Here is a 13259-nt window from a genome sequence, read left to right as displayed (position 1 = left end):
GGGCTGTGCCCGGCCGGGCCCCATGAGGACAGGCCCGGCCACCAGGCTTTCGCCATCGTACCCCAACTCCGGGCCTGGCTCCAGAGGGGGGCCCCGGTGACCCGCATACGGGCGAGGGAAATCGGAGTCTCTGTTTTTGCATTTCCATAGAGGTCTTCGAGCTGCTCTTTGTCTGATCCCTCACCTAGGACCTGTTTGTCTTGGGAGACCCTACCAGGTGGCATTGAAGCCCCCGGACAACATAGCTCCTAGGATCATTAGGACACGCAAACTCCTCTACCACGATAAGGTGGCAGCTCAGAGAGGAGTCGGTCATCATCAATTTAAACAAAAATAGATGGAATACTGTTGCTTATTTTTTTAATCTTACATATTGTCTTATGTTTTTATTTCTCATCTCTTGTTTTGTCCTGCAAGTTTGTCTTAGATAGAGCCTGTGGAAAATCATTTCTGTTTTGGAACAGACAGTAAAGATGTATCAATCAATCTATCTAGGAGTTATTATACTGTAGATAATAATCTAACCTGGAATTAAATAAAAAATCCTATGAAGAACAAATATTAAAAACGACTGCGAAAAATAAAACAGAAAAAGTACATATCCACTACATTTACATACATGAGTTTTTCCTTGACCTGATGTGGGATCTGAGCCGAGGATGTCATTGTGGCTTGTGCAGCCCTTTGAGACACTCGTGATGTAGGGCTATATAAGTAAACTTTGATTGATTGATTGATTGATTTATTGTAACCAACTTTAGTTGAAGCATACATTGTTTATTGTATAAAGGTCTGGGGATATACATATAAAACAATCACAAAACAATATTAATAGTAATAAAGTATTTAATTAATAGAATGTTTTATCGAGACTCAACAAATGATTAAGTCACACAGTTTAAAAGCAAATGATCTTGTATAAAAGACAACTGCTCAAATGATGTACAAAGTAAATAATAATATGCTTCCAGAAGTGGTCCAGAAGATGTTTCAGATGTGAACCAGTAAATATGAACTAAGAGGGATTTATGAGTCCTCAAAAGCAAAGGTGTGAACAAATGTAAAACAAATATGTACATCATATAAAGGAGTTCATCTATGGAATCATTTACAATTATAAATAAAAATATGTAACCCTTCATTATATCAGAAACGTATACAAAACATTATGAATACGTATAAAAGTGAATTAAGAATATCCATATACACATTAAATGTATATTGTATGTTTATTCTCACCTTTTCAGTCACTGTGTTCTGTTACTTCTAAATTAAAGTACACAATGTTGTATGTTAATGCATTTATTGACTGAAATAAATGCACAAATCTAAAATATCTAATCTATAAATGTTAGAAGCGTAATAACAAGATTGTGTTACAGACAACAATTATGTCACACATGTTATATGTGCTGATGTTGTTAGAAAGTCAAAGTTAAAGTTTTGACACTTTATTTCAAATCCTGCATCTTCATTTGCTGCTGCTGTTCTCACCAGCACACTTGTGTTTCTTACACTGGTACTTATAAGAGAATCTTTCACCACACACACTGCAACTCAACACTTTCTCTCCTGTGTGTGTTCTCATGTGTACTGTAAGAGTTTTTAGGTGACGAAAGCTTTTGTTGCAGCTTGAACAGGAGTATGGTTTTTCACCAGAGTGCGTTCTCATGTGTGCTTTCAAATGATGCCTTTGTATAAAACTTTTACTACATACTGAACATATATAAGGCTTTTCACCAGTGTGTGTTCTCATGTGTCTTTTCAATTGCGGACTTTGTATAAAACCTTTACCACAGAGTGAACAGGAAAAAGGTTTTTCACCGGTGTGTGTTCTTGTGTGCTTTATCAAATGTGCCTGCTGGGTGAATCTTTTACTACAAATTGAGCACATTAAGGTTTTTTCTCCAGTGTGTGTTCTCATGTGTACTTTTAAACTTTGATTTGTTACAAAACTGTTACCACATTCTGAGCAGGTAAAAGGTTTTTCTCCAGTGTGTGTTCTCATGTGTAATTTCAGATACCAACGGTATTTAAAGGTTTTGCCACAGTGAGAACATGTCAAGCGTGTGTTGTCAGTGTGACATGTTTTATCATCTTTAGAGTCTTCATCATCAGTGTCAGGAGAGTGTGACGTTGTGTCCTCACTATCTGATAGTGGAGCTAAGAGCTTGTCTGCTTGTGATCCTCCACAGTGGTCTCCAACAGCTTCTGTTGTCATGTGTTGTGTTGAGCTGCTGCTTGGAGGCTCCGCCTCTCTCTTCTCCTCACTTTCACTTTTGACCTCATCATCTTCACTCTTCACAATCACAACAAACACTGGGAACTCCTCCAGTCCTTGAAGATGCTCTCCCTCTTCACTGATGATGTGTTCCTCCTCTTCCTCCTTAATGTGGGAGAGCTGTGACTCCTCCTTCACCATCTTGAAGCTCCACTTCTGTTGCTCATGGAGAAGATGTTCTTCACAGACATCTGCAGGTCACAAGAAGACAAACACGTTTTAGAAACATCCAGCTTTGCTCAGTTCAACGATGCATTCAGTACGTTTACATGTACTTAAGCACAACAAGTTATTGTATGAACTGTCTTGAAATCTCAGTGGCAGACAAACACGCTGCTCTTTACAACATTACTCACAGGAAAATAAAAACAAGGTACGGCGGGAGAACGTTTTACTAAGGATGGGCCACATCCTACCCATAGGCCTACTCAGTGGCCTAGTGGGAGATCGGTAGGTCGTGAGTCATACCAAAGACTATACAATTGGGACCTATTACCTCCCTGCCTGGCACTCAGCATTAAGGGTTGGAATTGGGGGTTAAATCACCAAAAATGATTCCCGGGCGCGGCCACCACTGCTGCTCACTACCCTCACCTCCCAGGGGGTGATCAAGGGTGATGGGTCAAACGCAGAGAATAATTTTGCCACACCTAGTGTGTGTGTGTGTGTGACAATCATTGGTACTTTTTAACATGGCCTAAAATGTATTGTGCAATATTATTTAATATATAATTACTAACAAAACCATTTGAAAACGAGCTACAAAGCCTCCTAATTTAGTTGCTGAAATATGCAGTAACATATTTCACAATTTCAAGAATTATTTCCTCAAAACTATTATTAATCTACTTGCTAATTTATGGTTCCATCTACACTTCCGTTAAAATGTACTGAACACTAATTCTTCTGTTTGATACTTTGCATTAGTTTTGGGTGATACTGAGAATTTGGGTTTGGATCCAACACCAAATAGTTACATGCCCAGTATCGGTCATACCAATGCTGATACTGATATTTCATCTTTTCAAAATCATCGAATGATTCAATTTTGATCACAATTATATATCAGACAAAAACACAGAATGGCGGATATCAACTAAATATATAAACGGTTGTCCTACCATGGGCTCTGATTTAAATACTTTTGTTTTTTTGCTTTTAAAGTCCTCATGTGTCCATGGACTTTCCCTTACAAGAAATAAAGGAAACTCAGTGTCTATTTATTTCACACTCACACTGCTTTATTTGTTTTGATAAAAAAAGTTACTGAATCGATTTCAACCCACTGAACCGTTTCGGATCGTATTCTTCTTCTTCTAAAACAAAAATCAAATAATAATAAATCGTATCGGCAACAACAAATTACAAATCGAATTAAATCGTTAAAAGGAATCGTTACTCCCTTAATGACAACATGTAATATTTACTGTATTTTGGTCATTTTAAGAATTACCAGATGTAAACATTGATTTTTACTCAGCGCATGACAACATTCACTTTTCCCTTCAACAACAACAACAATCATGACAGACTTCATTAGAGACAGCAAAGACTACTTTGAGACAAATCATAATCCAAAAAAGTATATTTTTGGGAGGATGAGCTACAAGTTTTAGAAGCTGATTGCTAAACAGATGCAGCTTTAGTGAAACACTAAGCATCATTTTAATTTTCCTAAAGGAACTATCCTGAAGGAATAAATAAAGTACCATCTATCCATCCATGTAGCAGTATTGTTAAATGCTAAACAAGATAACATTAAAAAAAAATCAATCACTTACCGTACAATGTCTGCTCTCACCGGGATGCAGACTGATGGGATGTTTATATCTTTCAGCACGAGACATGTTCTCTCTGTTTAGCTGATATATTGAGCATAATCCTCACTCCTCGGGTCAAGAATGCTGGGAAGAAATGAGCATCTTGCCGTGTCTTCATCGTGACGTCTTTGGGTTTGAAACTAATTTGACCGACTTCTCGATCTATGGCCAACACCTCGCCGATACAAGCGTGAGGAATGATTTATAATCTACAACTCAGCGGCAATGAAGCAGAAGCTCAGTAGCTAGTCTACCTCTCTGCGAGCAAGGAGCCGTTTGACTAAAAATAGTTCCTCGAAGTTAGCTCTTACAATTACAATGCTGCTAATACTTGGTTAATATACAGGTCACTATAAGTAAATAGAGTAATGTTGGTGATTTTAAAGGCACAATTGTTAGAATAATCATGTATATATTGTCACACAACTTTATGCTTAAGGGCCGTTGCTATAGTATTTTTCTATCTGTGCCAAGCTGGCAATCCAAAAGATTACCAGCCGTCTCGTATCAGTGTTGTGTCCAGACTCGGCCTGCTGACTGCCAAGGCCGAACATCGGGTACCGGGACGCAGACAAAGCAGAGACAGGGCGATATCACCAGCGTCAACACATTTGCATTTTTGTATAATCATATATTGTGTCTAACTGGAGCTGTCGAGATTACCCCCCTTCCCTTTGCGACAGCTTCAGTGATGTAACCAGGGACCTCCCAAATAAATAGAGGAAGCATGCTGGCTGGACTTTTAGAACGTAGTTTGAATCTGTAACTAGAATAGAGCCCAAAACACGTGTCTCTACATTGAGCCAAATTGAACTCTGTCTCTGCATGATTCCTTGCTTCTCGTCTGTTTAATAGATGTCATCAGTGTTTGAACCTGACACAATAGAGGACTACCAATACCTGTAATGTTAGCCGCCTTGTACTAGCAGTTTTTTTTACTATTTAGCATACATATTGGATGACATCTGGATGTTGTGCTTACTTGGACTGTGATGAAGGTGTGAGGACTCAGGTGGTTTGTCTTCACGGTCTTCGGTCTTCACAGATACAACAGTCAGTGGAAACTTGGTGAGATCCGCCTCCTCCTGCCCTGGAAGACACTCTCCCTCCTTAATAACCCAGAGATCCTCCTCTTCCTCCTTAATGTGGGGGGGCCGTGGATCCTCCTGCCTCAAAGAGGAGTCCCCCCGCTGCTGAAAGGGACGTTCTTCTTGACGAGCATTCATCTGCTGGACGTCTGCAAGACAACAAACAAACTTCAGCTCAGATGTGTCAAATAATTTTTAGTCTCTCAAATATAATATTTTTCAAGTGGACAGAGACTTTGCGGTGATGTTCTTCTACACATGGAATCATCATCAGTCATTGATTATTATGAATTGTGTATATAATCTTGTTTTCTACATTTACAGTAATTATTGATAAAGAGTAACAGCTTTTTAGAACATATAGAAAACCTCCTGCTTGGATTTTAATATCGTCATGACTGTAAAGGCCTAGTGGCCACATGCGTGGACAGCACCTTTTAGCTCATATTTCCAAAATTGTGTACACTACTGAATTGGGGTCTTATGGCAGCTTATGTGGACACTTATACTGCCATTTGGTGGTGTCAGAAGAGTATAACATACAATGGAATTTGGGGGAAAAAGTGTAAAAATAAGAATTACCATGTCACTAAACATGAAGTACACGTTTGTGTACTTATGGACTAAGTACATCATATCAAAAGATGATTCTTAGTTTTTATTGTAATTAGGGTCCAATAAGCCCAACAAGCAAAGAGAAATTAAAAAAAGCATGTAAACAAACAGCTTGGGCCTTAAGAGGTTAAGTCAGTCTGCACGTATAAAAGTTTAATTGTGCTGCAGCATCAAGTGACGCCAACTCGCTCCTCCCACTACTAACCAACCTTGACGTGCACCTCCAAAGTAGTCCCGCCTCACGTCAACGGTGACAAAGACTGCAGAGCTGTGATTAGTTGGCTTTACCTTTACACGCAATATCCTCTCCTTGTTCTTCCTTCTGCGAAAGCATTCTTAAAACCAACAGAAAACAAACAGAAGTGCAGCGAAGCACGTGTAACAAGTGCCAGCGAGTGTGGCCGTGCAATAGTATGTTGGTTGAACCTCACTCACACCTTAAAGGCTTACTGAAATTAATTTTTTTTATTTAAACGGGGATAGCAGATCCATTCTATGTGTCATACTTGATCATTTCGCAATATTGCCATATTTTTGCTGAAAGGATTTAGTAGAGAACATAGATGATAAAGTTTGCAACTTTTGGTCGCTGATAAAAAAAAAGTCTTGCCTGTACCAGAAGTAGCATGACGTCGCAGGTTGAAAGGCTCCTCACAATTCCCCATTGTTTACACCAGCAGCGAGAGCGATTCGGACTGAGAAAGCGACGATTACCCCATTAATTTGAGCGAGGATGAAAGATTTGTGGACGAGGAACGTGAGAGTGAAGGACTAGAGTGCAGTGCAGGATGCATCTTTTTTCGCTCTGACCGTAACTTAGGTACAAGCTGGCTCATTGGATTCCACACTTTCTCCTTTTTCTATTGTGGATCACAGATTTGTATTTTAAACCACCTCGGATACTATATCCTCTTGAAAATGAGAGTTGAGAACGTGAAATGGACATTCACAGTGACTTTTATCTCCACGACAATACATCAGCGAAGCACTTTAGCTACGGAGCTAACGTGATAGCATCGGGCTTGACTGCAGACAGAAACAAAAGAAATAAACCCCTGACTGGAAGGATAGACAGAAAATCAACAATACTATTAAACCATGGACCTGTAACTACACGGTTAATGCTTTACAGCCTGGCGAAGCTTAACAATGCTGTTGCTAACGACGCCATTGAAGCTAACTTAGCTACGGGACCTCACAGAGCTATGCTAAAAACATTAGCTATCCACCTACGCCAGCCAGCCCTCATCTGCTCATCAACACCCGTGCTCACCTGCGTTCCAGCGATCGACGGAGCGACGAAGGACTTCACCCGATCATCGATGCGGTCGGCGGCTAGCGTCGGATAGCGCGTCTGCTATCCAAGTCAAAGTCCTCCTGGTTGTGTTGCTGCAGCCAGCCGCTAATACAACGATCCCACCTACAGCTTTCTTCTTTGCAGTCTTCATTGTTCATTAAACAAATTGCAAAAGATTCACCAACACAGATGTCCAGAATACTGTAGAATTTTGCGATGAAAACAGAGCTTTTTGTATTGGATACAATGTGTCCGAATACTTCCGTTTCAACCATTGACGTCACACGCATACGTCATCATACATAGACGTTTTCAACCGGAAGTTTCGCTGGAAATTTAAAATTGCACTTTATAAGTTAACCCGGCCGTATTGGCATGTGTTGCAATGTTAAGATTTCATCATTGACATATAAACTATCAGACTGCGTGATCGGTAGTAGTGGGTTTCAGTAGGCCTTTAAGAAATGTGCTGGCGTGAGAATATATATACACTATATTGCCAAAAGTATTTGGGCACCCATCCAAATGATGAGAATCAGGTGTCCTAATCACTTATAAAATCAAGCACTTAGGCATGGAGACTGTTTCTACAAACATTTTGTGAAAGAATGGGCCGCTCTCAGTGATTTCCAGTGTGAAACTGTCATAGGATGCCACCTGTGCAACAAATCCAGTCGTGAAATTTCCTGGCTCCTAAATATTCCAAAGTCAACTGTCGGCTTTATTATAAGAAAAGTGAAGAGTTTGGGAACAACAGCAAGTCAGCCAACAAGTGGTAGGCCAGACTGACAGAGAGGGGTCAGCGGATGCTGAAGCGCATAGTGCAAAGACTTTCTGCACAGTCAGTTGCTACAGAGCTCCAAACTTCATGTGACCTTCCAATTAGCCCACGTACAGTACGCAGCGAGCTTCATGGAATGGGTTTCCATGGCCGAACAGCTGTATCCAAGCCATACATCACCAAGTCCAATGCAAAGCGTGGGCTGCAGTGGTGTAAAGCATGTCGCCACTGGACTCTAGAGCAGTGGAGACGCCTTCTCCGGACTGATGAGTCACGCTTTTCCATCTGGCAATCTGATGGACCAGTCTGGGTTTGGAGGTTGCCAGGAGAATGCTACATTTCGGACTGCATTGTGCCGAGTGTGAAATTTGGTGGAGGAGGAATTATGGTGTGGGATTGTTTTTTCAGGAGTTGGGCTTGGCGCCTTAGTTCCAGTGAAAGGAACTTTGAATGCTCCAGGATACCAAAACATTTTGGACAATTCCATGGGATGGCACTTCAAGTTCATATGTGAGTAAAGGAAGGTGGCCAAATACTTTTGGCAATATAGTGTATATATATATATATATATATATATATATATATATATATATATATATATATATATATATATATATATATATATATATATATATTTTTTTTTTTTTTTTTGGGGGGGGAGAATATTTGGGTACCTCATGATTCGATTACAAACAAAATATTGATGCATGTTCAATTTGTGTACAGTATATTAAAGCCATTTTTAATATTTAACATTTATTTAATCAAATATTCATTTTTGTCTGACTGAATGAGCATTAATCGCTTACAATTGTGCAAATAGTGTATTCGTAATAACAAGCATCAGTTTTAGGGATGTCCGATAATATCGGACTGCCAATATTATCGGACTGCCGATATTATCGGCCGATAAATGCTTTAAAATGTAATATCAGAAATTATCGGTATCGGTTTCAAAAAGTAAAATTTATGACTTTTTAAAACGCTGCTGTGTGCACGGACGTAGGGAGAAGTACAGAGCGCCAATAAACCTTAAAGGCACTTCCTTTGCGTGCCGGCTTTTCACGCACACAAGTGAATGCATTTCATACTTGGTCAACAGCCATACAGGTCACACTGAGGGTGACCGTATAAACAACTTTAACACTGTTACAAATATGCGCCACACTGTGAACCCACACCAAACAAGAATGACAAACACATTTCGGGAGAACATCCGCACCGTAACACAACATAAACACAACAGAACAAATACCCAGAACCCCTTGCAGCACTAACTTCCGGGACGCTACAATAAACCCCCCACGCCCCACGTCAACCCCGCCCCCCTCAACCTCTTCATGGGGAGAGCATGTCCCAAATTCCAAGCTGCTGTTTTGAGGCATGTTAAAAAAAATTATGCACTTTGTGACTTCAATAATAAATATGGCAGTGCCATGTTGGCATTTTTTTCCATAACTTTATTTATTTTGGAAAACCTTGTTAATTGTTTAATGTATCCAGTGGGGCATCACAACAAAATTAGGCATACTAATGTGTTAATTACACAACTGTATATATCTGTGTCTGTAATTAAGAGTTGGACACTATCGGAATATCGGCAAAAAAGCCATTATTGGAGATCTCTAATCAGTTGATTTAATTTCCATGATATGTCCACCCGAATGCAGCTGAGATAGTCTCCAGCACCCACCCTCCCCCCAACCCCAAATAGGGACAAGCGGTAGAAAAATGGATGGATGTCATCAAGGTAATAGAAGTGCGTGCAAACAACATAATTTGTATTTATTGCTAATTAAGTTAGCACAGACACAAAGTAGACTACTGCAGTGCATGTGTAATACATAATAATAATTTTAATTGTTATCCTGTAAAGCGTCTGAGTTCACTGAAAAGCACTATACCAAATAAAATGTATTATTATGATTATTATTATACCACGTGACTTATTCCAGACTTAAATTACGAGACGTTCGTTCCTTTCTAGTAACAATTATTTAATGATGTTAAGCGTGACTGTACTATACAGCAAAAAAACAACAACAGTTAAAGTATTAAATAAGTCAATATAATTCTCGTAGAGAACATATTAAATACAATCCTAAAAAAAACGCTCGCATTTGCTACAAAGGCCTGCTAGCGGGCTAACGCTAGCACGTTAGCTTCGAACAACATACCAGGCAAATAGCATAAATGATATAAAAATATATAATTTATATTACCTCATTAGCCGCATGTACAAGAGATGAGTGGAATATATTCTTCCTTATGTTACACCAGCAACTCTTAAATGGAGCTTTGTTTTGTTCTGTGGCTGGGCGAAGGAAGTGTGCACCACTCACTATTGTCCCAGTGAAACACGTGTTTGGCCAACATTTGTTCCGCGAAGACGTCACACAGGAGGTGTATAATATATATATACATATATATATATATATATATATATATATATATATATATATATATATATATATATATATATATATATATATATATATATATATATATATATATATATATATATATATATATATATATATATAATAAAACAAACTGTAGAATTATCAATAATGGATACATCTTTGGGACAATACCTCTATTAAGAGGTCTAAAACAAGGGTGCCCTTTGTCTCTATACTTATTTATTATTGCTATGGAAATATTGGCGATTAAAGTTAAATTGAATAAAAATATTGAAGGGCTCAGTAATAATAATATTGAAAGTAAAATAACAATGTATGCAGATGATACAAGCTTCTTTATAAGCCCCAATCCTCATTGTTTGCGGAACCTTCTTAATCTTTTGGACATATTTTCACAGCAATCTGGGTTTAAGCTTAATTATGATAAATGTAAATTATTAAGTATCGGAAATCTAAAGGGAACATCCTTCGAATGGAATGCAAAGTGCCTGTTTTGTGGACAGATGGACCAGTTAACATACTTAGTGTTGTTGTCCCAGAGAATCTGGAAGATCTAAGCTCAGTAAATTATGATAATCGACTAAGAAAGCTGGATAAAATTATGCAATTATGGAAAGGGAAATCCTTAACCCTGTATGGTAAAATATCTATTGTCAACTCGTTAATTATTCCTCAATTTATTTATTTGTTTTTGTCATTACCAGCTCCATCACAAAACTTTAAGGTTTATGAGCGGAGGGTCTTCGATTTTGTCTGGGACGGCAAACCAGAAAAGATTAAAATAAATGTTTTGTACAATGAATATTAATATGGGGGCCTGAAACTTCTTAACCCTGAAGCTATATGTCTGTCTTTAAAAGCATCAATTGTTCCAAAGATGTATTTAAACACTGAGTGGTACACAAGTGTCCTGTTGGACAAAAAACATGTACTGTATCAAAATAAATTGTATCCGTTTTTACAAGTGATCCCCTCCCATTTTCCTTATGTAGAGAGTCTGCTGGGAAACATGGCGGGGTTCATAAAGGAAACAATCCACTCATGGTGGTGTTTTCAATTTTATGTGCCAGAAAAAAGAGACAATATTTTGCAGCAGATAATATGGATGAACTCTAATATTGTAATAGATGGAAAGCCTTTCTTTTGGAAAAATATGTTTGAAAGAGGAATCATTTTTGTCAATGATCTTGTCAATGAGAATGGTAAGATTATATAGTATGATGAATTTAGAACTATGTATGTTGATGCTTGTTCAAGCTTTTTATTTAATCAACTAACTGGAGTAATTGGGAAAAGATGGAAACAAATAATTAATTATGGAACTACTAAATTATTAGTTTGTAAACCCCTAATAAGAAATTCTAGTTGGCAAAAAGGAACTAAAATAAATAGAAAAATATATAATTTTTATTTAATAAATAAATCGTTGAAGGCTGCCCCATATAACACATGTGGAAATGGGAGGACGTTTTTGACTGCCCGTTGCCGTGGAATGCAATATTCAAATTAAAATTATTTATAACTTCTTACCCACGGGAAAAATGTTAAAACTATGGAATGTGACAGAGTCAGATTATTGCCAATTTTGTTGTCAGGAGTCTGAATCCACCCTGCATTTGTTTTGGTATTGTCATATTGTGTCTTCGTTTTGGGTGGAAGTTGAAAAAATGTGTTTAAAGATTGGTTTGTTTATGAAGCTTGATGTGGTTTCTGTTAATTTAGGAGAGTTCATTGACAGTCATGATTTAGTCAATTTAATTATAGTACTCGGTAAAATTGTTATTTTTAAGGTCAAAAACAGATATTCACTTAGTATTTCTTTCTTTAAAACATGTGTTCAGTATTTTTTAACTTTAGAAAGTTATATGGTTGAAAACGATAATGATGCCAAAAAACATTAAAAAAGATGGGAAGTCCTCAAGGGCTTATTTTGAAAATTTAATTTTGTTTATATATTGTCACACCCCGCCTCGGGTGAAGGTAATGTAACCGTTGCAAACCAGACTTTCAAATCAAGGATGGCAAGGCAAACATTTATTGAAATCCCAAAAGTGTCAAGAGGTGAACAACAGGAAACAAACCACCCAAAATCTACAACAGTAATAAATAGAGGCAATATTGGTATTGTATATTATATATAGTACATTTAGTTTCTAAATACATTTCAAAGTCACATATATAATTCATCCAAATAAGCATATTAAAAATAATCAACTAATCAAAGTGTAAATCATCCATTATAACAAAATACATGTATTCATAATCAAAGGTCAATAATCAAATATGTCAAAGTAAAGAATTAAATAATCAAAACAGATTTAGCAAAATCAATTAGCAATCAACTAAACTCATTTAACCGGTTACAACACAACATAATCTCATCATCAAAATAATCACCTCGGTAGATGTTTGATGCATGGAGACCGACACTCTTGCTCAGGACAGCGAACCTCCTCTGGCATTGACAGACAGCAGACTGTCAGAAAAATGGCATTTTCCAACTTAAATAGCCCATAGCCCCTCCCACTAACTGGGACCAATTTGACAGGGGGAATTAAGAAAACTGTTATTTTGTAAATTACACCATAATGATTCCCGGGCGCGGCGCCGCTGCTGCCCACTGCTCCCCAAGGGGATGGGACAAATGCAGAGGACAAATTTCACCACATCTAGTGTGTGTGTGACAATCATTGGTACTTTAATCTTTAATCTTAAAATAAACATCACATGTCTAAAAAGTATTCACATAGTACTTTTGCATGTGTAGAGCAGTCATATTTGTACACAGTGTATTCAGGCTTAGGTAACATCACTTTTAAATGTCTAGTGTCCTTCTGTAACACCCAGCTTTTGAGGATCATGGTTCGACCCAAATTTGGCCTAATTAGCGAATGCAGGTGTGTTCACCTATATAGAGGCTTTGCAGCTGACGTCATCAGCCACGCCCATTAGCT

The 13259-nt window shown here is 37.9% G+C and overlaps 1 protein-coding gene across 3 annotated transcripts; it reads right to left on the bottom strand.

Moving 5' to 3' along the window:
- Nucleotides 1-1435: 1435 nt before the first annotated feature.
- On the bottom strand, nt 1436-12759 carry LOC133664655 (zinc finger protein 135-like). Of its 3 annotated transcripts, none has more exons than XM_062069474.1 (4): nt 12703-12759; nt 6010-6126; nt 5084-5338; nt 1436-2472 (listed from the first exon to the last, which is right to left on the bottom strand). In XM_062069474.1, exons 3-4 carry the CDS (start codon nt 5325-5327, stop codon nt 1472-1474), a joined length of 1245 nt encoding a protein of 414 aa, XP_061925458.1. In that variant the 5' UTR covers nt 5328-5338; nt 6010-6126; nt 12703-12759; the 3' UTR covers nt 1436-1471. The 3 variants fall into 3 exon arrangements, with proteins under 3 accessions (XP_061925458.1, XP_061925456.1, XP_061925457.1); XM_062069472.1 differs by lacking the exon at nt 12703-12759 and adding an exon at nt 10105-10257 and having other exon boundaries at nt 6014-6126; XM_062069473.1 differs by lacking the exons at nt 6010-6126; nt 12703-12759 and adding an exon at nt 10105-10257.
- Between the last annotated feature and the right edge of the window lie 500 nt (nt 12760-13259).

This window comes from Entelurus aequoreus, linkage group LG14, assembly GCF_033978785.1.
Source record: "Entelurus aequoreus isolate RoL-2023_Sb linkage group LG14, RoL_Eaeq_v1.1, whole genome shotgun sequence".
Classification (NCBI taxonomy): Eukaryota; Metazoa; Chordata; class Actinopteri; order Syngnathiformes; family Syngnathidae; genus Entelurus; species Entelurus aequoreus.
This window is presented reverse-complemented; position numbering and strand designations above follow the sequence as displayed.